Source organism: Montipora foliosa, chromosome 12 (assembly GCF_036669935.1).
Source record: "Montipora foliosa isolate CH-2021 chromosome 12, ASM3666993v2, whole genome shotgun sequence".
In the NCBI taxonomy this organism is placed as follows: domain Eukaryota; kingdom Metazoa; phylum Cnidaria; class Anthozoa; order Scleractinia; family Acroporidae; genus Montipora; species Montipora foliosa.
Window position 1 is genome coordinate 39016986 of NC_090880.1, and position 25000 is coordinate 39041985.

Sequence of the window (25000 nt, forward strand, 5' to 3'; positions counted from 1 at the left end):
TATTGAGCATGATGGGATCCTTAGCCAAATTTGTGGGTTTCAACACGTCCCCATTACAGGCTGCCTCCATGAGAACCTTAGATAAAAGATGGAGAGATTTAAGAGTGAAAGCGCAGTCTTCGAAAATGAGACTTTTTTAACCACAGAGATGGTTAAGAGGTTTTCAGTGACACTGATGGGGGTAGGACTCTTTCATCTCAAGATTATCTGCGAAGCTCTTCTTCTGACAATTGCTTTTACTAAAAGCAAAGTGAGTTTTATCTCCATTACGAAATGTCACAATTGGCTTCGGTTGAGAAAGATGATGCTGAAATGAACGCGGAAATTGTCTATTTCGCAATTTCCGTGCTTTTGCATTATTACTACCCCAAAAGCTTTGACCACCATTTCAACCAATCCGAAACTGAACAAGACTAAGGTTTTGATCGGCCCATTTTAATAATTGCATGCACGGTGATTCAAACCGGTAAGAAGTTCGGTTTGAGTTTACGATTGAAATCGAGAAGGCCCATTGACCTTAAGTCGATAACTTAACTTTTAAAATACCTTCACGTTCGCATCGGTGGTAACGTTCTTTCGACGAAAGAACATGATCCGCCTCTCGTTTCTCCGTGATAGGATCAGACGGAGCGGACAGGGGTAAATAATTCAACCGTAACAGGTCAATTTACTTCTTGAGGAAAGAAAGCAGCTGTAACCTTCGCTAGCAGCACGCATTGGACACGAGATAGTAAACAGCCATCGAGGCGCAAAGTGCCGAGTTGGTTATAACCAGTCTCATATTCAACGAGCGCGAGTGGAATCATTGTTTTATTAAATTTTCATTAAATTCTGAACGCTTGGGCATTTGGAAATTGAGGCCAATCAGTTTCCAGTTTGGCAACACTTGACGCCATCAGTTTCCATATTTGGTGCATGATATGGTATATAAGCTGATAACCGAGATCGAACGAACCAATTAGAAAGCTAGAAACGCAATATCCGAAGTCGAAAAGTAGAAGGTCACAGAGAAATACCCCAAAATGGAAATGAAGATATACCTTGAGTGTATGGTAGCCTATTTTACATTCTGGCGACAATAGGATTCTTTTGAGCAGGGCAAATCCAGACTCTTCAGCCATGGCACGGGCATGAAAACAAGAAAAGTACTGGAGCGACAAGACCACTGACAAGGCGTCTGCTTGGGTTTTTTCGTCTTTTGTCAGTTCAACCACCTATATTGAAGACACGAAGAGACTATATCTAAGAGACATGTATTTGAACTGACCAAAGAAGCATGTTAAGAATCCTGAGACCATTCCAATTACGAACGTTAACTTCGTTATTACAAAAGAAAAGCGTGGCAAATTCAGGCCTGGATTGGAACCCATGATCTCAGTGATACCGGTGCAGTGGTCCGTCAACTAAGCTATCAAGCCAACTGACACATGGTCATTTTGTGAGAATTAACTAAATTGATGGCCCAACTGGTAGAGAACTACACCCGCTATTTAGCGCAGAGTTCACGGCTTCGAAACCTGAATCTTCCTGGCTTTTCTATCGTTAATGCTTAAGTAACATTCATAATTGCAATGGTTTCAAAAATCTAAGCATGCATTCCACACCTCGGCGAAGTTCTTTACATGATGAACGTGTGACTGAAAGCACACCTTCCGCAAATTTTACAAACCATTGCCTCAACCCCATCAAGTTCAAAATGACATCACTTTGAATGGTTTACCCTTTAGGCAGCGTTCACTTTTCTTCTTCCTTGCAAGACCTCTAAATTTTTGCGCGAATAAATCCTATAAACCAAAGTCATTCCGATTCCCTTGCAAAAGTCAGCGAGGAAAGCTGTAAATCCTGGCAGACGAACATTCAACGTTTACGCAATGAGTTTTTTAACTCAGACGAGAATATAAAACCATTAACTCCCTCAACCATCCATTTATCTGCCCCCAAAAAGGAAGGAAAGTAAACCCCACCTTGGCAAAGAGATAAATAAATACACTGATTCCGCCGACGTTGTGGGCTGATTCCAGCAGCGTGCGTCTACGCTGAGGTGGAACCTCAGAGGCGATCTTAGCGGTGATTTCCGCGGATTCGTGCTCTTTTAGTCCCATTCTCTGGTCAGCTGCTGGTGTTCCTTTACCTTGTCTGTCTTCAGAGGTCAGCAGTTCAACGTATTGGTGGAATATAAGCGGGAATGCAGGCGAGTACACTGCAGCTAGTTTTTTCTGAAACATGAATAACGAAAAATAGGCTATTTCATCATTGAGTGCTGGGTAACCGGGCCAGTGAATGGCATCGAGGCTGGAATTGACAGGTCAACTCAAGCCTCCCTATCATGTATAAACCAGCTTCTAAGCACATAACTGTAGAATCGACCAATTTCGAGCATGATATCTTTTTACACGAAACGCAGCTGTCACTAACTATCAAATTCAGATTCAGTTATTACAGCACTTTAAAGGTTACTCATGTAAAAATCAAAAATCACAATCAAAGTATAAAATCCCTTGCCTTGAGAGATAATTCTAGATCAGGAACAACAACATGGGGACTTGTGAGAAATCCTGGAGGCAGATCAGCAGCTACAGCTTGCTCAGTGATGGACAAACGCGACCACAGACTTACGGCTTCCAGGAATGGCTGAGTCGAGCTTAAACAAGAAAAACGAGAAAGATGAAGGGTGTGTTGCTTAAGGAGTTCATTAATTAAAAGTTATTCTTATCCCAGAGGCACCCATTCTTTAGGGTCAAAACCCAGAATTACAGACCACCCCTGTTCGGTTTCCAACTAGGCGCAATCGTGATGAGAAAGTTCACTTTTGTAACCAATGGCAATCACAATTTGGAGACGTTTCCGGAACTCCGAAACTGCTCAGAAGCGCCGGAAGTTCACGATTCGCGGACTTTTTGGCTTGGAAACCACCAGAGTTTATTTTTCTCTTCGCTGACCAGAAGAGTGAACGGAATGAAATTAATAAGGTTTTCTCGAAGTATCCTTGATAATGATAATGATAATGATAATTAACAATTAGACCCGTAGCCATTGTGGGCTACGGGTCAATAGCCGAACGGGCTATTGACCCGTGGCCCATGGGGTCTAATTGTTTTAGTATCACCCAACTAGTCGGACAAAAAAGGCAATAATAAAGTTAGCAAATGCAAGTTGAAGAAATATGTATTTGGTAATAAAACGAAAGAAAGCGTCACGTATTTCGCTACTCGAGGACTATTACTAATAGTCCTCTACTAGCGTAGCAAATTAAAATGCCTACTAGTTGGGTGATACTAATGATACTGACAGGGGTCCTGAGAAAGATCGAGCTTAAAAACCGGGTGCTGACTTTCCAAGCGCTCGTTCTTAGGCCTCGTGTAGACCCCGTTGTCTCTTTATAAAAATCAGTTATTTCCATATTTCTAAATTAACTGGAACCCTGTTGAATGCGGTTGCATCGGATTCATATCTTACTTTGACCAATGAGCGGATTTGTTTTTGGTGGTCCAGAAATGAACCAGACCACGCTAATAGAGGTTTTGCACGGCAGCGATGTTGCATGGTAGGAACAATGAAAATGTTTTGCATTAGAAAGAACATTTGTTCCCATGGGAAAAAGAATCTACTGTTTCTGCCATGCAACATGGCTGCCGTGCAAATCCTCTATTGGGGCGCCTCAGCCATTAATTGAGCTTGGTCACCACTAGCAAACAGAATCACGAGAGACATACATGGACGCATCAACTTCGGTTAAGCAGTCTCTCTTATTCTAACAAAAGCTACCAACGACCAAAGCGTTCCTGAGTTTTCACGGATATTCCTTGTGCTTACGCAGATGTTTGTATGTACATGCACGATGCAGGACCGCCATTTAACAAATAGATTCCATGTTGCCGAGCGTCTGCTCAGTAATAGATCACAGATGACGTCAAAATGTGGTAAGAACAAATAGTGGCACACGAGGCGATAGCCGAGTGTGTCACTGATGTTCTTACCACATTTTGAAGTCTTCTGTGATCTATTACTGAACAGACCCACGGCTACATGGAATCTATTTGTTTTATATAATAAAGAATTAAACTTTATTCGCATAAAAGCTGATGGTGACGTCAATCGTGCGTCTGTCATCTAATAGATCATAGGCAAGATCCAATCAAAATCCGTGAATAACTTGGGTTATTATATAAAAGGTACTAGTTACTGGTTTGAAGGGCTGAAGGGGCTATGCCTCGCAAAATGATGTAATTTCATGACAACCAAAATGCCAAAAATGCAGAAGGAAACATTGCAATAAGCTCTCAATAAGTTCAAACGTTTGAACAAAATACAGCAAAATGAAAGAGAAGAATGGATGGACATAAATAGACAAGATTGAAACGGATTGTACTTGGGTAACTTGAAAAAAGTCGGCCCGACGCCGTTTTTCAAGTTTATGGCAAATCGCCTGGATAACGGTCGTTTTTGCTCAGAAGCATCTTTTTGTGTCTTATCAGTAAAACTATTCCACATTACCATTTTCGAGTTTTTCCCTTAAATACCCTAAAATTATGTGACATAGCCCCTTCAACAGTAATGTGTGTCACCGTGATTAAATAAAGTTTAATTATTCTTTTCTCATCACACGACTCACTCATTTGTGGTATGGGTCACCAAGTTGAAGTCTTTACTCAGCTGTCCCAAGGTTGCACTGTTGGGACCAAGCGAATACAAGAAAAATGCCTCTTCTTTATCCACAAGCCATCGGTTGGGGACAACAGATGCAGAACTCAAATGGCTTGAGCGTTTGCTTGAGTTTTCTGCGAAGGAAGCGGAAACGACTAAATTACAAAATTGAGCCACTTACTTCCATATCATTGAATGACAAACGCTTCTAGTGTTTTGCACCTCGTTTTTGAGAAGCTTCCAACAAATGTCCCTGAGTGCCTTTCCTGTCCTATTTATTTGCTTTTGACAAACCTCTGTCATACGGATACGAAGAAAAGAAAAAAAAAAGGATTTCCGCGGAGTGATGTCAATATTTAATTGCAGTAAAGGCCTAAAAAATGTTGCGTTAGAGGCCAGGAAAATCGCTTGTCAACATCGAAGATCGTTTGATTGCACACGACACCAATTTGAAGGTTCAGATGTCACACAGGCAGGGTTTCCGATACCTTTTCAATGAACCGGAGAAGAATGAAAGTACCGGACAGGGTTCTTTTCCGTTGTGAGGCCAATTGCAAGTGACTTGGGAGCGAACCCTCAAGGAGAAAAAAAAAGGAAAGCTAAACTTATCGCGTGACTTAAACTCCAAAAGATCGATTATTCCGTTTCGTATGCAAAATAAGGCGATGTGACTTTTTGTTAGCTTGAAGAATTTATTGACATTTTTCACATCATTTCAAATCTTACCTGCAAATACAAATACATTTCCTATGCCATAGCCACAATGGAGAGATATCTCCGTGTTTGAAGATTTGTTTGAATTACTGCCAATCACGTGACCGATAGACAAAGTCGATAGGGTAAATTTAGCTTCTTCGTGCCATGGGAGGGGAGGGCCAAAATCATGAATTGTGGCTTCAGTTCCATCTATCACAACGAGCAGCTGCAAGAAAAGCATGGATCAAAATTACGTCAGGACGCGATTTTATTATTTTACGCGGTTTTCAGATCAGCAGAAAATTTATGTTTTCTCGGGTCACTGAGACCGATAGGCCATTTTACAGTTGTTTGCTCAGTGGCCTGGCCTATGAACGGCTGCGAGGCTGCCGGTGACCTTGTATTGATACAGACCTCACTGCTTTTATCATGTAAATTATGTTGTTGTGATTGTAATTAGTCTACATTAACATTAGAAAAGCACAAAGGTTTGTATCAAAACAGGGTCATCAGTAGCCTCACTTACATTCTTAGGCCAGGATACTTAGCAACTGTAAAATGGTCTATTGAGTAAAAATTAGGGTCAGCGCAGTGGTGAGAGCTCTCGCCTCCCATCAAGGTGTTCTGGGTTCGATTCCCACACTCGGCGTCATAAGTGGGTTGAGGTTCTGCTCCGAGAGGATTTACTCGCTCTGGGTACTCCGGTTTCTACCTCTCCTCCAAAACCGATCATGATCTTCGACTTGATTAGAGCTAAATGTACAGTGTCCCCAATAGACCGTTTTCGAATTCTCACGGCTGGACTGGATCTAGCATAAGATGGAGGCTAATGCGGGCAAATCTTTTCAAATGCAAATTAATTTGCCCGCATTAGCCTCCATTTCATGCTAGATCCAGTCCAACCGTTAAAATACGAAACTGGCCTATTCATGCCACAGTGGTAGAGGACCATTCTCGTTCTTAGCCGGCTGGGCCTTCGCACGAGAAAACGAAGGGCTCTGGAGACACAGGATCTTCAGTCCCAGATTCTAGGACTTCCGGAGTTCATGTAGAAGTCGTTAATAGTACTAAACATGGCGGCGCTCAGAAGCGTTAAATTCGAAGATCCTCTATGTGAAGCTTAGAGAATGTGTCCCTTCGTGTCAAAGAGAAAGAAGCAATAAATAATATCGTAGTTTCAAATATAGACACTCTGAGTGTTTTACCGACCGGACGCGCCACATTGGCCATTTTAACTTCCAGTTCAAGATTTTATTGTTCGCAAGCTAACCAGTGAAAAAAATTGCATTTGCTATGTCTCCAGAACCCTTAGTTTTCTCGAGCGAAGGCCCCGCCGGCTAAGAGAAAAGATGGGATCTGGGAACGAGAATGGTAGAAGACTTGACACTTGAATAAAGTTCATTATTATCATTAAATTATCACTATCATTATCACATAGTGAGCTTTATAGGAACGCGGAAAACATGAATAGAAACACAACGTGCACGTAAACAAAACAAACCTTTGATGAGTGCAAATTGTCTCCTTCTAATTCCTTTTTCTCTTCTGCCAAGAGTTTAGGTTGGCTGCATGACACAACGAGATGGTGCCAACGTCCTCTAGTCAAAGCTGGCAATCTCAAGATACGTTCTTTCAAAACCTCCATTGGATTGCTAATGCCTTTGTGATTCTTAGTCCACCTACGTCAACAAAAGCGAGTTCAGATCAAAGATGAACAAACTACAGCATAAACAATTCGGAGTATAGTGACCTATGTGATTTCTTTACGCTAATTCCAAATTGAGCAATTTGAAACAAATTTAAAAGACAGATTCGATACCATTTATAACAAAGAAGTCATCGGTGATGTAACTTAAGGTGGCTCAAACCAGTTTCAACACTTGAAAGAAACGTTCTTATATAGAAAGATTGGCACTACAACACTTTATCACTTAACAGCAATGTTATGGTACCATGTCAAACACAAATTATTGCTGAAAAAGATTCAGTCATTTTTGTGACGTAAAACGTTACCGTGGCAACAGCAAAGCCCCGCAAAAACATCCCATATTTTGGCTTTAGCTGCTCATATCTCAAAAACGGACTCGGTGATGCCCATTTTTTATTTCTGAAATGCAATCAACATGCCAGAAGAAACCTTTCTGCAAAGCTTAAAAGAAATCTGTGGAGCGGATTTAGAGCCACCTTAAATAATTGAAAATTTAAGATAGCTCTGAGTCCGCACAACAGAATTTTTTTTTAACTTTGCAGAGTTTCCTCTTGGCCTGCTGATCACTTTTGTGAAATAAAAAATTGGGGTCACCGAGCTCGTTTTTCAGATATGAGCAATTAAAGCCAAAATATAGGGTGTATTTGCAAGGCATTCCCGTTACCGTGGTGACTTCTTACGTCACAAAAATGACTGCATCCTGTTCAGCAATATTTGATGTCTCACGTGGTACCATAACATTGCTGTTACGTGTTAAAGTTTTGTAGAATCAATCCTTCTAATAACAAGGTCTCTTAAAAGTGTTGAAACTGGTTTGAGCCGCCTTAACGTTAACTGTCCAAGAACAGAGAACTTTAGCATCGCATTTACGGCAAACATCAGACTAAATTTGCGTTTTCCCAAAAATAGAAGAATCTTGTTTCATATCAGTTCCTTTCTTGCTTATCAGCTACAGGTATCAACTAACTGCTGAAAAGACAGAGAGACAGCTTAGAAAAGAGAATTTTCATGCTTTTGTGACAAGTGACAGCCGATCATTTACCATTGCCGTTTCACGCAAAGGCGAAGGTAACTCTCTCTGATATCTTAAACGCACAGCTAGCTGCCTGTTTTCCAATTTCTGTCGTAAAGATTTGATGACTAAAAAAGGCGTCTTATATTACCTTACAACAAGCAATCCATCAGAGGGTACGATCCAGACTTCAAACAGGCTTTTACCAGAACCAATAGAGCATAAATGCACGATTCTCTCTTGCTTCACGAAATTCACGCGCTCACTCCCACTAGCAAAGCTCCCAGAGGAATCACCACACGCATGCGTCATACCAGTGTCATACTCGCTTCTAAAGGTTGGAGAAGTCAAGCAAACCCACAAGGCGAGGCTGAAGCCTCTATCAGACCGAGGAAGACTGCCACGAAACGGTAATTGCACGGCCCATAGTGAAAACGGTGAAGGCAGCTGTAAGCGTCCTTCATATTGCACCACATCGGTAATTGTCTCACTGTCCACAGAAATGCTCGCTAGTGTAGGACTACCACTTGATTTGCGCGAGGAGCGTTTGCTACTTGAACGACGTTTTCCTGCATCAATCACGGACCTTGGTTTCCTATGAACTCGTTTTATGTTCTTATCCAGGATCTCGGAAACTACCAACCTGCTTGGTAAGCTCCCAACCTGTAGACCTTCTTCTTCGCTGGACGAAGCTCTATCGCTTTGCTGTGGAGATGGTGACTTCCTGGATGAGAGAAGACAGACAATTTGACGTGTTTTTTTAATGGAAAGGTAAAAAAACCGAACCTTAAAACTCCACGTTCCTGACCACAAAATAAGACATGCCGACCGGAAAGATTGCGTGACAAATCGAACCCAAGGAATTAACAATAAAAAACAACACTTGAGCTGCCATTTTCATGGTCACAGAAAGAGCACCCTGTCCAATACCCAAAATATACCAACTTCATGTACAACATATGCACTTACAACAGTTCACAAAATAGTATATGGATTAAAAAATGCGACGAATGATGAGCATCAAACAGATGCAGCAGGAGGACTTACACTTTAGCGGTCTTTTTCGCTTTGGTTTGCCTCCATTTTCCACTGGCGCTCACTTTGCTGCTTGCGATATTTGAAACCTTCCTCTCCACTCCTTTTACAAATAAGGGAAATGACATGATGTACGCTGGCCCAGGATAGACACTGGATTTGTCAGCAACTTTGGACAGTGCAGCCGACAACAATCCCTGAACACAGAGAAAACAGAGACACTGGGTCAGTTCCGACATTGAGAACGAATTCTTGATCTTTTTTCCCGTAAAATTATTTCTTTATGCAACTATATGATGGTAAATGGAGCAATGCGCCCGTCAGAATGATGATCAGCTGTTGCTTGGCAACGGATCTAGCTTCCCCACTGATGTGTTCTCGTGGTTCAACGAGTGGAGCATCCGACAGGTGTTACGAGGGTCGAAGGTTCAAGTCCTGCCTCGGACTCTCAATTCAGAATTATTCAGTTGTTCCATCGCCTATTACCAAACAGCTGGCTTATAATTACTCGTGTGTTGCTCAAATATCTTTCGTTTCTAATTTACTTTCGTCTGTTTTTTCTCCTGTTTGTTTGCTACTTTTTCATCATGGGGGTAGCCTGCTTGCTGTCATTAGATGTTGTTGTCGACACAAAACACGAATCCGAAGCCATATTGGAAGAGCGTGGGATAGGTCTGGGCCGCGTGACAAAACGACGGGGTGGGGAGTGGGAAGAGCGGTCGTTTTGTCACTCGGCCCAGACCTATCCCACGCTCTTCCTGACGTCTGATTCGGGTTTCGTGGCGCCAGACAACAAAATCTACCGCCTGCAAACCGGGTAATCATGGGGCTTTCGTTATCAGTATAATGCAACATGCATGCAGCGTTTTGTTTGTCCATTTCCAGTGCTTTTGTCTCGTTTCTGTATAAACAGTCAACCATGTTAAGCCCAATCATTTTTCTGTCAATCCGGACTGTCACCAGGGGCACGTTTCTCGAAAGTCCCGAAACTTTTCGGGCCCCTATTGGGTGTCACTATTCTTTCTGTAACTTATGAACGAAAGAATTTTAAGCTATCAAACTTCGCAATCATTTTGCTTTTCGTTGTCTTGAAAACATCTCAAAAGAACAGATTGTCAAAACAAGCCAGTGGCAGTTTCGAAAATCGCTTTCCGGGCCCGAAACGTTTTCGGGACATTCGAGAAACGGGCCCCAGAGCTTGTAAGAGTGTTTATGTCAAGGCAAATTGTTGGATTCTGTTCGTTTTCTAAATGAAGATTTTCTTTATTCAGATATTTGTATTTTATATCCTGTACTAAATAGCACCAATTCGAACTGTGCAAAAGGATCACTAACATTCAGATTTGAGCAGGGATCAAGCAGTGGTGAGAGAACTCGCCTCCCATCAAAGTGACGGAGGGTCGAAAACGAATACGAAAACGGCCTTTTTAAATTCACTTCCTCGAGGCAGTCATCATCTTTGCGTAAGCACACAACACGGTGCTTACGCGAATCCAGTTCGTTACGGCGTTGTCAGCCAAGTCAAAATATAAAACAGAACAAAACAATAATTATTCCAATCAGATTTTTCATACCACAGGAGGCTCCTCTGATTTAAACAGTGTTAGAAAATTCCACAATTCATCTGCTCTGATGCCGTGACTTGCAAGACAGACAAACACATCCGCTACAAGGCACTGAAGATCTATTATTGAAAAAAATGCAACGTGATTCACTTGGATGCAAATAACTGAGAAGAAGGTAGAAACTGGCTTACTCATATAAATCTTACTTTATCCTCTCAACCCCTGCAGGATAAGTATATAAAGCTTTTTGCAGATACGGCGGTCATTTTGATTTCTGTTGTTTCGAAAGAAATCATGGAATGCTCAGGGGACGATTAATATGTATTAGTATAAATACACAGGTGATTATACAAAAGCGCGCGCTCTCATTGGCTCGCTATCTCGGATTATCAGCCTATAATCACCTCGACGGACAAAATGGCTGCCAGTAGTCCTTTTGCCACTGTAAGTGAAGATGATTTCGCGTTGAAATGTTTTGTTTTTCTCTTTTTTGAAATAATCACCTGTGTATTTATACTAAAACAATTATTCGCCTCAGGCTCAGTGATTATCGGTGAATATTCACCGATACGAAGTCGAGGTGAATATGTATTTGCCTCCTGGGCATCCCATAATAGCTATTTGAAACAATGGAAATCAAAATGGCCGCCATATCTGCAAAAAGATCCATGTTATCACATACGCGGCAAAATTACTGAATGCTGATTGGCTGAGACAGAGGAAATTTTTTTCTTAATCACAAGGGCACTTTTGGTAATCAAGAGGGCATAATTACTTGATCCTGATTGGTTAACGAGTTGCTTATCCAGAGCAAGCGAAGTTACAAGACAATCTTCTCCCAGGTTAAACTACCTATAAAATACAATTTAAGCGCTATTTCTGTTGACAGAAACGATTTATTGAATTAAACTTCCACCGAATGGGAGCGTGTTGACTGACATTTGTGGCTGAACTGGACGGTCTTTACTGAATAATTTTTCCCGTTACGTGATAAACATGTAATCGCAATGTGTCCTCGTGCGATTAAGGATTAATTTCACTTGTATTTTCAAAGTTTTCCGAATTGCCCTGGTCGCGAATTTTGTGAAAACTTCCGCGAGAAATTAACCTTTAATTGTCCTCGGGCTCGTGCGATTACATAAACAAATCACACTGCTTTACCAGGGGCCCGTTTCTCGACAGTCACGAAAACTTTTCGGGCCCGAAAAGCCATTTGTGAAACCGCCAACCGCTTGTTTTGAAAAGCCGATCTTTTAACATGTTTTCAAGCTAACTAAAAGAAACATGTCCGTAAAGTTTGACGACTTAAATCCTCTCCGTTCTTGAGATACAAAGGGATTTGTGACACCCGAAAATGGCCCGTAAAGCTTTGGGACTTTCGAGAAACGGGCTCCAGATCCCAGACGGTTTGAAAGCTCAGGTGGCAGAGCAAGTGTTGCGCAATCGCGCGGTCATGGGTCCGAATCCCGTTCAAGCCTGGATTTTTTTCAGGCTTCTTAACAGCGGCTTAACTCCCATGATCAAAACATTTATTCTCGTAACTACTTCATATATTTCTTCGTTGGCTGGACATAAGAATTTGCTGTTATATCAAGATCATATCTTGAAGCTGAAAATAACTTGAAATTCATTCTCAATACTGACAGTGTATTGAAATTGAAAGGAGAATTTACATACTGATCAATAATTGGATGATCTTTCGCTTAAAAAGTTGCTCCATAAGCGCAGTGATATATGAAATAAATCATATATTGAACTGCGGATATGAAATCAAGTGAAGCTATGAACGTCAGTGGCTTCATAGCTCAGTTTGTTAGAGCGTCCCGGTATCGCGAGGTCACGGGTTCAAACCCCGTTGAAGTCCTGAATTATTCAGGCTTCTCTACGCAATTGCTAAAATTTGAGTTCATAACTGCGAGGACCATAGACAGTTCACTTGATATTGTCTGTGTCATCAAACATCGTGACAATGATCATGACGAAATATGCACCACCTCTATCTAATTAACCCTTGACAGCTTTTGCTTCAAAAAAATCTTAATTTTACAAAAAATGTATGGGCTCATGAACGCTTTGGCCTTACAATAGTTAACCAGTTTTTAAATAATATCGCAGTGATTATCGAAAGCAAAAAACTTAAAAGTGATGAAATGATCAAGTTTAAAAGGTTCTTTGAGCTTTTAAAGCTTCTAATAGATGGTTTTCAATCACGTGACGAGACGGCCATTTTGGTGCACAAAACAATAGCAAATTATGACTCATGTTTTGCATTATAATAGAGTCAAATTCCCAAAAGACTTTTTTCTCTATTGTTCTGTGCACCAACATGACTGCTGTGACGTCAGGTGAAAACCATCTATAGCAAATTCGGATGTTAATGAGACAGAACGTAACAATGACGTCAACAAAGATACCCACACTTTGAAAAGCGCGGGAAACACATGCGACATGCGGTCAGGTTATAATTGGTTCCGCTGTTATCTCTGAGATGAAAATGTGAAGTAACCCAACCACTGCGAATGAAAATGCAAAACCGAGGAAATCGCGACAATCGCTTCTGGCTCTCATATTACATGAAATACCGCTTAAACTGAAAAAGACAACAATGAAAAATTCTCGCCTTTCAAAACTTCATCTGGGGTTGTCATAACGTCGTGAAAGCACTCCATTAAGGTACCAACAAGTCCCTGTTCAAAGACGACAGAAATAAGTATCTGAGTTTGAAGAACAAGAATACAGACCATGAATGAAACTAAGACTGTACCTGTACCTCACAGGTGGAAGTTAGAGCAAATGAACTTTTAAGTGAAGATTGTAGAAATCAATTTATGAAGACGATAGGTCTGTTCGCACTATCGATGCAAACGTAAATGCAGATGCAGAATCAAGCACGAGGGCGTTTACATTAGAATCACAAGGAAAATGATTGCGGATGCGCGACTGGCCTTGTTCCAATTCACATATAGAAACGAAAACCCTTAAATAACAACGACCACAACCAGGTTTTCTGAGCCCGCGAGACTGAGCTCCCGCAGCAAACCATTGTTTGCTGCGCTGGTCAGCAACCTTGGTTCTGGTCATTGCTGCCGAAGGTCTTCCTATAGAAACTTGGTGAAGTCGTGCAGAAAGCGGAAACTAAAGCTCAAGGCGTGAGAAAAAGTTCTCTCTCTTGCATCTGTACCACTTTCACACGAGTCTGCAGGGTGCGCGTGCTCTGCATATCAAAAAGACGCGTGGGTTTTGTATTAATACATTTCATTCTGCCCTCTTTGTCTTACTTAAGAGCCGTTATCGACTCCGGGACTGACCCATCTATAACCGTATACAGAGGGTATGGCGCATACCTGCTGACAAAGCGTTTGGCAGTTCTCTTCACAATCTCTCAACAAAAACAGGAGGCTTTCAACAGCGTGATGAACAATGGATAAACTAAAGAATGCAAAAATATCCTTTCAAAAAACAATTGCACATCTAAATGAGTACCTTTCTTGATATTGGCTTTGTAATAAAATAAGCGATACGAGAGAACGACTTTTCGACCTCTCTGAGGTCATTTTCAAGTTTTAGCATAATATCGAAAAAAACTTAGCGTACACATATCGTTGTAGAAAATGCATAGGAATGTCAAGAATCGTTATGTTAAAATATCAAAAAATTAAATCAAGCAAACCAGCTTCGAAGTTCAAGATTACAAGGTAAAAACTGGCAGTAATCAAGGATAGACCCTTCCACGGTTTTTGGCGCCATCTTGGTTGGGGGGCAAACACGGCTAAATTGAACGTAAATGTATGGGAATTGGGCCGACTTTGAGCAGCTTCAAATAGCCAATTTGTGGCTATAAAGACCGTACGGCGCATGTTCTCCCGGAGCCCTGGGTCGATCCGCGGCTCTGGCGACGAGAATGCTATTTTTACAATGACTGCAAAAATTCTCACGCGCTCATTGGCTAATTTTTATTGTCGATAAGCGGACAGACACATAAATTTATAATTAATGCGATAATGACGCGATCTTGCTCGCGTCAGATTGAAGTTTCTGGCATTTTTGTCTCGCTTTCTTCTCGTGTTTTGACTTAATTTTGACCCCTCTGCCTTTTTGTTATTGACAAAACAAATTGATGTCAGTTTTTCATGCGTTTGTCCTGTTATTGACAGTGAATTTCGTCATAACATTGTCAAAGTAGTCTGCGGATCCCCTCGGCTATCGCCTCGTGGATCCACAGCTACTTTGACAATGTTATGACGCAATTCATGATCAATAACAGGACAGACGCATGAAAAACTGACATCAATTTGTTAAATTGCCACACAAAAGTGATGACATTGAAGTTGGGGAGGGGAGCAAGGGAACACTTCGCATCGCTTATCATAATCGTGGTGCGTCTAATTACGTGAATTTCTGGACACATCAAGCACGCGGCAAGGGCTATACCTGTTTGAATCCGCATCTCGGAGTTTGCTATCAAAGCACACCTTCAGCAACTGCAAAAGGACATTTACAACCTGAGGATATATGACAAGTCCCTTGCTAATCTCCTCATTTGCAGAATCTTCATTCGTCCTTCCCTGTTTGGACTGTTTCTTGTTTTTCACTGGCCTCTGCTCTGTCTCGTCGCTCCTGTCTGAGTCGCCTTCCTGATCCGCATCATATCCATTCTCTAACAAGGAGCTGTCCCCCTTTTGATTCTCATGTGCTTCATTCGCGTCGTCGTCATCATCATTATCATCATCATCATCATCTTCCAAAGGATGTGACCACTCCTACCAGTTGAGAGAGTAAATAATCTACCTTTATCTTTCCAGATGTTGACCTCCAAGCAAAATTTCCCTTTCCCCAATTTTAAAACGAATGTGTCGAGGGGTGAGCATTCGTCCATCCATTAGTTCCTTCATTCGTACACTTCATTCTTTCTTTCTTTCTTATTCATTAAGTCACTCATATCTCAATTCATTTTGTTTTCTTTTTCATTCACTTACATCTTCCATTCATCAGTCCATTGATTGACTAATTCATAGATTAAACGCATTCATTCACCCATTAATTCATTCATTCATTCATTCATTCATCCAAGCACTAATTCACTTTCTTTCTTTCTTTCTTTCTTTTTTTCTTTCTTTTTCATTTATTCATTAATTTTGTTCTCAGCCATACATTAATTAATTAACCATTTCTTTGATAAACTAGTTGCTTGGCAACAGGCGAAAGAACACCTGAAACGTCACAATTCTAGGCTACGACCTCCGACGACTTCCGACGACCTCCGTAACAATGACCGGTCGGGCGTTCTACCCAATGAGCTTCGTACACGACCTCCCTGGCGCCAGGCCCCAGTTGTTCAAACGATGGATAGCGGTATTCGCCGGATAAATTACTGTCCAGTAGATAAGTCGTTGCGAAACCAATTACGCTATCCGATGGATAGTGATTCATTCGTTTGATAGCGTTATTCACCTTTTGAACAACTGGGGTCAAGAAGCTTATTCAGGTTAATTCATTCACTCATTATGAATCATTCATGAATTCATTGATAGACAGTCGCATTGTGATTCATTCATTCCGTTATTCATTTATTTCGATCGTGAAGCAAGAAAATACCTAGTTATCTACAGAATCTCGGAGAACATGACAGCCCACCTCATAATTGTCCGTGGTGCAAGTTCTCCTTAACACCTCATTTCTCTGTTGCATTATTTCAGAGTTCAGCTGTGTTGTGTCTGGAGTTCCACGTAATTCCCATATTGAAGCTTTAAGAAAACAATCACACAGGCCCTTGCCAATGAATCCTCGCAAAGTCTCGGATTGGGACACCGCCTTCTTTGCCTTTTCCACCAACTGCTCTATACTGGGAAGGGTCTACAAGACATTTTCAACAAAACGTGGTAGGAATAACAATAGGGCCGTTTATACGAGAGAAAATAAGCCGCGGCTAACTCTGGCCGCGGCTTACGTAAGCCGCGAACACCTCGTATAAATGGTACAAAATCTACGTTCACGGCTTTCTCAAGCCGCGGCTTATCCTGGCCGGGGAGTTTATACTCGTATAAATAGTTCCTTTCGCGGCTTACGTAAGCCGCGGCCAGAGTTAGCCGCGGCTTATTTTCTCTCGTATAAACGGCCCTATTATCTTGCATGTATGTAAACAAGTAGCAAGCACAAAAAAATTTTAACTGGTGCAGTTGTATGAGTAGAAAATATTGCACAAAACGAATTGAAAACCTCGGTACGAATTGAGTCAGATTGCAAATTAAGAGTTCAGTAGGTTCCAGTCCATGAAAAAAAGCACGTGATAGACGGGTCATTCAAATGTTTTTGCATTCTTGATAAGACTAATGATGACAATGCAGATGAAGAAACATGTATACGTACTTCAACGCGTTTCAATAGTATTGCTTAAATCCACCCGTTTTTACATTCTTTACACTTTCTACTCGTATATATACGAAATGCTATTCTAAAGCTCTCTGCTTAAGCAACCAGGAAGTCAACAGGCAGCAAATGCCATCTAAAACTAAAAATCCGCGTTACTGTAATCACTTCGAGACTATCGGACCCTTTTGATATAAACAAAGATGACGCTTCCCAGGACTAAAAATAGTATGAATGACGCTGAAGTCAGGAAACAATAATAAAGAACTTTACGTAACGCGCTGATGCCTTCTATAAACGATTTTGATTTCGGGACAGGTAAAGGATACATTGAAAGGTATAACACACATGCAGAGCCTGCGAGGTCATTCTTCTTGTGTTCATTAACTGTACAGATTAAACGCAATTTTTTTTCCCGGATGCGTTGCCACATGACCTTAGTTCTCGGAGCTCACCGAGCGAAGGGTATACTTATGCCGAACCAAAGCAATCGCAAAATTACTTGTGACAGAAAAATCAGATAGGTCATACAAATTCATTTGTCGGGCCCCGATATCGAACCGGGATGCAGGGTGTTGAATACGCGCTCCCGAGATCTACTGGGACGTTTTGTCACGTAATTCTCAATATAAGTCACCTGAAAGAACATTGAATTGCATCACTTGAGAAAGATCTCATTATGGAATCAAAAGCTCGTGTTCCATTAAACCTCTAGATAAGATCCCGAACTTTGTGACTTGTTCACGTCTAAATATTTTAAAACATCAAGAAGACTATACTTAATATGATAGAAAGACAAAGACCTTTCATATGATCTTACCTCTCTGTCTTTCCAGGCATTAGTGTGAGCCAACCTGATGCAAATCGGCAAAACGGATTCAAACAAGCTCACAACGTATTTCACGCCCCGTACATCATCCTTCGGTGCGCTATCATTTTGAGCCTCTTGAAACCAATCAATCAAATTACAAAGAAGATCGTAACTACACACTTCGCCATTGCCTTTCAGGAAAAGTTCACAAAATGATTCATTAGAAACCAAAAGGTGAAGGCACGACTTCCAAATATGAACTCTCAAGGATGCTTCCACAGGATGGCAGGAAGCCATCTTGGGTGCTTTGGGTGGCAATTGGTCCGAATCGTCATTTTTCTCAACAAACAACGTTGAGTACTGAAGCAAAGATAAAAAACTTCGGCAGCAGACCTTTCTGTCCGTTTTCTCTTCGCTAAATGTCTCCGGCGATCCGGCAGCGAGATCTCCTTTGTCGACGATCCGTGTTCTTCTCGAATCTTCCCAATTCTCAATGTTGACAAGAAATTCAAGGACACGGAGAACTGGTTGTTGGAGTTCGGGTAACGCAAGAAAGCACTGCATTTCATTCAATCCGCCGCAATTAAAGAAGAGTTCTCGAGATGTAGAACTTCTAAGAAGTGATGGCACACAGCTCATGCAGAGCTCGAGGACTTTTTCACAGATGTCTTCCTCTGCAACGTTCGCTTCGTGACTTAAACAACCTTTATCGCCATTGCTGACAGGTGAAACGCTTCGGTCTCCTCTGAAGGACCCTTTGTGCTGCTTCCAATCTGAGCTGCACCATCCATTGGCACTTCTTTCTCGAATTTTCTGAAGTGGTTCAGCAATATCTTCAGTGAAGACCCCATCTCCACGTAAAATACAAGGAAGAACCACCATTCGAAACAGCTCCTCCTTGAGAAATTTTGATCCAAGAGTTGCCAGAGTTTTAAGTGATTTCATGACCTCCACAGCAACAGCTGTATCGTTTGAGGACAACAACACGCAGTACTGTGAAAGACAAGTCCAGTTAGGCCTTTCATCCTTGTCTAAATCTCTCAGAAGGCCAGCAACATTGACATCGCTGGCTGAAAAGCCACTGTCACTTCTACCAGGGCTTTGCCTCATTGATTTGAAGCGAGAGCCTTGTATCTTCCTCGAATGATGAGGTTGCGCAGTGACATCAAATATGCCATCAACTACATCCACCTCACCAAGTACTAGCTGGTTAATAACCCTCAGCGTGACACTTTGAACATCTTTGGGTTGGTCAATAAATCTGGAAACAGTAAAAAAGTGCAAATCTTTCATACTCATACCAAGACATGAAAAAATGCTGCTGTACAATTCGTATTAACGTAAAGACTCCTCTTAAACACTTAAGAGCCAAACCTTAAAACCAAATGCTAATGCTTGTTCGCATTTTCCCGCGTTTGAGCAGGTCGAGTGAAATTCCGCCAAACTCTGATTGATTCATATAGTTGTTCATTATGATTTAAAGCGAGTTTCAATCGAGTGTCGTAAAACCAAAACCAAAGTGATTACTTTGGCTAATCAAAAAGGACAGAGACAATCCAGTAAACCAATCAAAACTGGAAGTAGTTACACGTAGCCGACACAAAGCGCGGGAAAATGTGCACGCGCGAGCCACGATTGGTTTTGGTTTTACATCTGATTGGTTGAAAAAATGGCGCGAGAACTTTGAATCAATCACTGAGTGAATAAATCATAAACCAAAGCAATTCGCTAATTACTTTCGACAGTCAATTGAAAACCGCTCTATCAAAGCTATTACTGTGCCTTTGCTTCTTAACACTCAACACTTAACACTCAGAGGAACCCCACCCATCCTTCTTCCCAGGCCGTAACACACCTAACCAAGGAAGTGTGAGACTTGGGACTGCTACCCTGAACGCGGCCACCTACTTGTTCAGAAGCGAGGATACTAAAATTTGCGGTGATACACAGTGGCAAATCCCAACACGCTCCAGACAACTCAGCACGTTCAACCTAAACTCTGCATTCTTGCTCTCCTTGAATACCGTCAATAAAGTCACGGCAGGTTTGGAAACTGCACAAACGTCATCTACAATGAAAATGATCAGAGCTATGAAAAACGTCCTTAATGGCCTATAACAAGGAAATGGAACAAAGACGAGAAAAACTTAAATTTCTAAAGCAGAAGAAGTAATTTCAAAATAATTTAATTAGCTTGCAAAGGCAAAGGAAGGTCTTCCACAACGTTGTACTGAAGGAGATGTTAGACGGGGCAGGTACGAAACACGGGTCACAAGTCACAGGTCATTGTTTTACCAATACAGAAACAACTCTAACCGGTCACCAATACTAACATTTAGCCTGAAAACGTTTGTTTAGGCCTAATAGACCAACTTCGATATATTTAAATTCAGTCCGAAACAGAAGACATCATCTCGAGAATGTAAGGATTTGTACGAGCTTATTCCCCAGAGCCTCGAGATGATGATTTTGTTTAAGACTGAATTTTAATATATCGAAAGTGGGCTATTAGGCCTAAGGTTAGCTTTAATGAATGTTTAGGATTCTTTCTGTATTGGTAAAACAATGACCTGCGACCTGTGTTTTGTACCTGCCGTGTTGGACGTTAAACCCGGTGAATAAAATAAAGAGATGTACGTTTCCGGTGGTAACTCGGGAATACTCGGAAAAAATCCGAGTGCTTCTTTGCAGGAGTCGAAGCCACGACCTTCCGACTACCAGTTCGGATGCTCCACCACTGAAGAGAATTTTTTTATTTGCCGATGTTGACTCGAGGACACTCGGAAAAATCCGAGTGGCCCTTTGCAGGAGTTGAACCCACGACCTTCCGATTACCAGTTCGGATGCTCTACCACTGAGCTTTACGAGACCTATGGGAGCTAAGCCATTACTTTTATACTGGAGTCCGGGTTGAAGGTTCGACTCCTCCAAATTAAGGAGCACTTGGAAATTTTCTGAGTATCCGCGAGTCACCGTAAAATAATTATGTTTATTATATGGACGGAAGTGTTTTACCGGGAACTACAATACTCGTAGAATCAATACCAACACTACATCCAGGAACCAGGCTTATTTTCGAGTGTAACACGAGTGGTCACATTGAGCAAGGACGTCACGATTGCCGCCTGTTTTCCCGCCTTCATTGGTTTGTATTAATACCCAGTATTTGTATCAGAGCCTTCCTTTCAATCTCTACCATGTACATTTATTATCCATGTAATAGAAAGAAAATTACATGTTAACTCGAAGATATGAATATGGCGTGAACTCCTACAATCAACCATGAGATTCATATCTTCCATATACATGCATTGTTGGTATTTTTTTATTGACGTTATTGTCGTATGTTATTGTTTGTGTCGTCAAGGCTATTCTTGTTTGAGTGTGGTAAACTTTAAATAAGTTACAGTTGTAATAATACTGTTTTTTCGCAGAAACAGGTGCGCCCAACAAATTGACCTGCTCCCAATTGTGTGGCTTCATAGCTCACTTGGTAGAGCATTGCACCGCCATCACAGAGGTCATGGGTTCGAATCCCGTTTGGAGCCACCTGAAATTTTCAGGTATCTATAAGAGACAATTGCTTAAATTGTCATCTCTCTTTCGTCTATAACCCACACTTCATATGTTTACCTCTTTCAGTTGTAATTGTCTTAGCTGTTTTAGCAGTAGTAGCTAATACAATACAATACAATACATACTTAATTGACCGCTCCCCATAGGGGCTTCAGGGCCAATGAAACAACAGAACAGAACAACTACAACTGTTAAGAATCCCAACTGGCCAGAAGCAAACCAGTTAGCTATTTACAAGTGCAGCTGGGAAGTTGAACCAGGGACTACCAGGAACAAATTCAAAGAGTAGTCAGAGCGGGTCTTGAACCCGGGATCTCCGGATCTCAAGGCAAGCGCCCTAACCACTGGGCCACACTGCTTCCTCCTAAAGTTGTTGTTTCTCCCACCTTGAAATTGGTCTTGCCTTTCACTTTCGAACTCCATGTCTGCAGCAGATTCCGAACTTTCCTCTACCTCAGAGCTAGGAGGATAAGTTTCACCTATTGCCAAACCATCCCCTTGGAGCACGAGCCATTCAGAGGTAACCACTGAATTCTTCCCGGAGCTCATTTCCCTCGATTTCTTAAAGCAACTCTTTCCCTTCTTGAGCACTAATATCATCTTTCCCAAGCTTCGAATCATCCTCTTTGACAATTTCTTAGGATATTGTGCAATGCTTCTAGCAAGGGATGCTTTCTGCGCATCAGCGTCAAAGCCTTTGGTATCGGCCTTCGGTTCATCAGAGTACATGTCATCCAGCTTCAAGAGTAGTACTTCAACGCATTCAAATAGTCCATTCGCACACAACTGTTCAAAGAGCTCTTGGCACAACACAAACAAGGTGGAATTTACAATAGTTCCATGATGCAGACAACAAGTCACAAATATCACAAGACCATGCAAAGAGTAGCCAAGAAGTATCTCGCGCTGAAACGTCCTCCACAAATGGGATGATGAAAGATTTGTCTGGAGCACATGTCCTTCTAAGCAGACCTCAGTGATGAGGTTTTCAAGTTCAGGATGCTGCTGGGCCGAAATAAATTCCTTATCAATAGACAATTCTGAAACCATTTCTGTCAGTTTTCCAACATATGTTGATTTTGAAAGTTGCTTTGCTGCCTTTGCATCCTTACACATTGCGTAGAGAATTGCGAAGATAGTTCTTAAAATCACAAGCTGGATCGAAGTGAGTGCTCCAGTCTCCCAGCAACAAATGAGGTCTTGATTTCTAGTGCTGGGTTTACACAGCATATGAAAGATTTCAATGAGCTTCCCACTGGTTTCCATTAAAAGACGAGGGTCATGAAGATCAGAGTTTCTGTGACATGTTAGATTTTCAAGGGTCGAAATGAGAAGCAGTGCAAGTTGAAAGTTGTTGATGCAACTAAAATTGTCTCCTTTTTCAATGTTCAAACAAAAACGTGGACAATTGTTACCTCTGCCTTCAGTGCCAAGATTCAGATCTGGAATTGGATGACTTGGGGTAAAAAAACCACAAATCATGTTCTTCGCGAGGTTTGCATGGTGAGAGCTGCTCTTTGAAACAAGATAGTAATCTTCAAAGTCAACTAACACGACCTCTAAGCCTACAAAAGGAACATTATGAAAAAGTTTCAGTGAGAATAGAAAACAAAACATTGCACTATATACAGGTAAATACAAAGTAAATAGATGTACATGTAATGTCAATAACGAACTGAATGTTGAAAGGGTCACATCTTCAAGAACTGCACCATTTAAAAAGTCAGAGCAAACAAGAGATGACATTTTCGAAAGAATAAGGACAAGCATTCCTGCCATTTCTTTGTTTAGGGGCACAAAGATGGTCACTCAGCATCAAGTGAAAACTGAGAATATAACCAAAGAAGTCACTCTTTACCCCGTAGAGCGTTGTAATCTTGCAATGGCACCCTTAAAACAACTGGAAGTAAGGAGACTAGCAAATTTGCTAGCTCCAAAGTGCATCCAACAATCTGAAATCAAGAAGGCAAAAAATAAAGGAAAACGAATTTAGCAGTGTGATTACATCAGTAAACTTTTAAAAAATTAAATGTGTGATAATTTGGAATTTGAAATGTTGCTTTCTGGAGGAGTAGGGGAGACTCGAGAACCGTAAAAACCACATCCAGCAAAAACAAGATGACTCAATAACGGAACTCACGGTTGCAAAAGAGCCTTACAATAAGACCCAAGAAACTCTCTGAAATTGAGTGCTCTGACCACAGCAGTAATGCTAAGCCTGTGACACCGCTCTATTCTCTATTCCCCCCATCCCATAATACAATACGTTTTGGAGGGTTTTTTACATTAAAAACAATACAAGTTATTTACCCGGGGGTGCAGTGATGACGCGGTGGTGAAAGCACTCACCTCCCACCAATATGGCCCGAGCTTGATTCTCAGATCCGGCGTCGTGTGGGTGGAGTTTGTTGGTTCTCTACTCTGCACCGAGAGGTTTTCTCCGGGTACTCCGGATTCCACTCTCCTCAAAAACCAACATTTCACTTGATTTGCTCTAATTGTCAATTTCAGTTTACAGTGTCCCCAATTAGTGCTCCAGCGCTAGAATGACTAGACACTTAAATAAAGTTCCTTTCCTTTCTTTCATTTCCTTACCCTTGGGACAGCATCATGCTTCAGTGAACTGTTGGTTTTAATTTGCTATTTTCACATTCCCCGTAATAAACTTTTGTTTGCCCACCAAATTTTGCACAAACCATTGTTTTCAAACGTTCTAGGGAATCTATAGGTGGTGTCCCAAGAGCATTTGAAAACAATGGTCTATGCAAAAATTTGGGGGGCAAAAAAAGTGTATTATGGGGAATGTGAAAATAGCGACTGTCGAACAAAATGTCTCACTCCCAGGAGTCAAAGGGGTTAATGGTGTCGATTTAGAGGTTTGCTACAGTGTAACCCATTGACTCCTGAACTGACCAACCCCCCCGCCCTCCCTTGATGAGTAAAATTGTCAGGCCCCCTAGGAGTCGATGGGTTAATGACGTTCTTGAGTGGATGTAGAGGCTGTTAAGCACACACAAAATATCATTTTGTGGATCAGTGACTGTGTGAAATCTGTTATAGAAAAAATTGCAAAAAATAGTGTGTTATGCATCTTCCTCCACGTTAAAGTATTTCAGTGTTTCAATAGATTTTGGATCATACCTTGCTTGCTAGAATACAGAGCATCTGCAACATGAGCAGACCCTGTCCTTGACACAGATAGCTCACCAATGACTGTTCGGTATCATCTTGACATCTTCGCAGGATTGCTGCTTGAAACTCACTTGTTAATACATTGCTTACACTGTGAATGTCTCTAAAAGGCAAAAAATGAGATGACACAGTATTCAACTAGTTCCTGTTTTTGCTGATTTTCAAGCAAATTTATCGCAATAAGTTACAATCAGTTGGACAACATCATTGATATAAGAAGCATTTTGAATTTCCCTGAACTGTCAACACCAAGGAAAGAAAAACATTTTCATGAAATCCTGTTGATATGACTCCCCTTCTCCGAAAAGAATATTGAGACACAACTACTATCTAAGAAAAAGTTCTGCATCTCTTGGAAAATTGTAGCAAAGACTGGCTTACACTAACATCCCTAA

At 41.3% G+C, this 25000-nt stretch overlaps 1 protein-coding gene across 1 annotated transcript in view; it reads right to left on the reverse strand.

Annotated features, from left to right (window-relative positions):
* The window catches only part of LOC137981166 (lysosomal-trafficking regulator-like), a 64912-nt gene that overhangs the window by 37227 nt on the left and 2685 nt on the right, over positions 1 to 25000 (reverse strand). The window contains 19 exon segments of the mRNA XM_068828506.1: positions 1 to 76; positions 1041 to 1214; positions 1965 to 2216; positions 2503 to 2641; positions 4613 to 4778; positions 5371 to 5566; positions 6842 to 7019; positions 8212 to 8784; positions 9108 to 9292; positions 10670 to 10779; positions 13281 to 13347; positions 14005 to 14089; positions 15092 to 15420; positions 16295 to 16513; positions 17847 to 19098; positions 19746 to 19905; positions 21800 to 22978; positions 23272 to 23365; positions 24555 to 24708. The exon segment at positions 1 to 76 is cut by the window's left edge and continues 209 nt beyond it. Coding sequence (XP_068684607.1) covers positions 1 to 76; positions 1041 to 1214; positions 1965 to 2216; positions 2503 to 2641; positions 4613 to 4778; positions 5371 to 5566; positions 6842 to 7019; positions 8212 to 8784; positions 9108 to 9292; positions 10670 to 10779; positions 13281 to 13347; positions 14005 to 14089; positions 15092 to 15420; positions 16295 to 16513; positions 17847 to 19098; positions 19746 to 19905; positions 21800 to 22978; positions 23272 to 23365; positions 24555 to 24708 — 5588 coding nt within the window.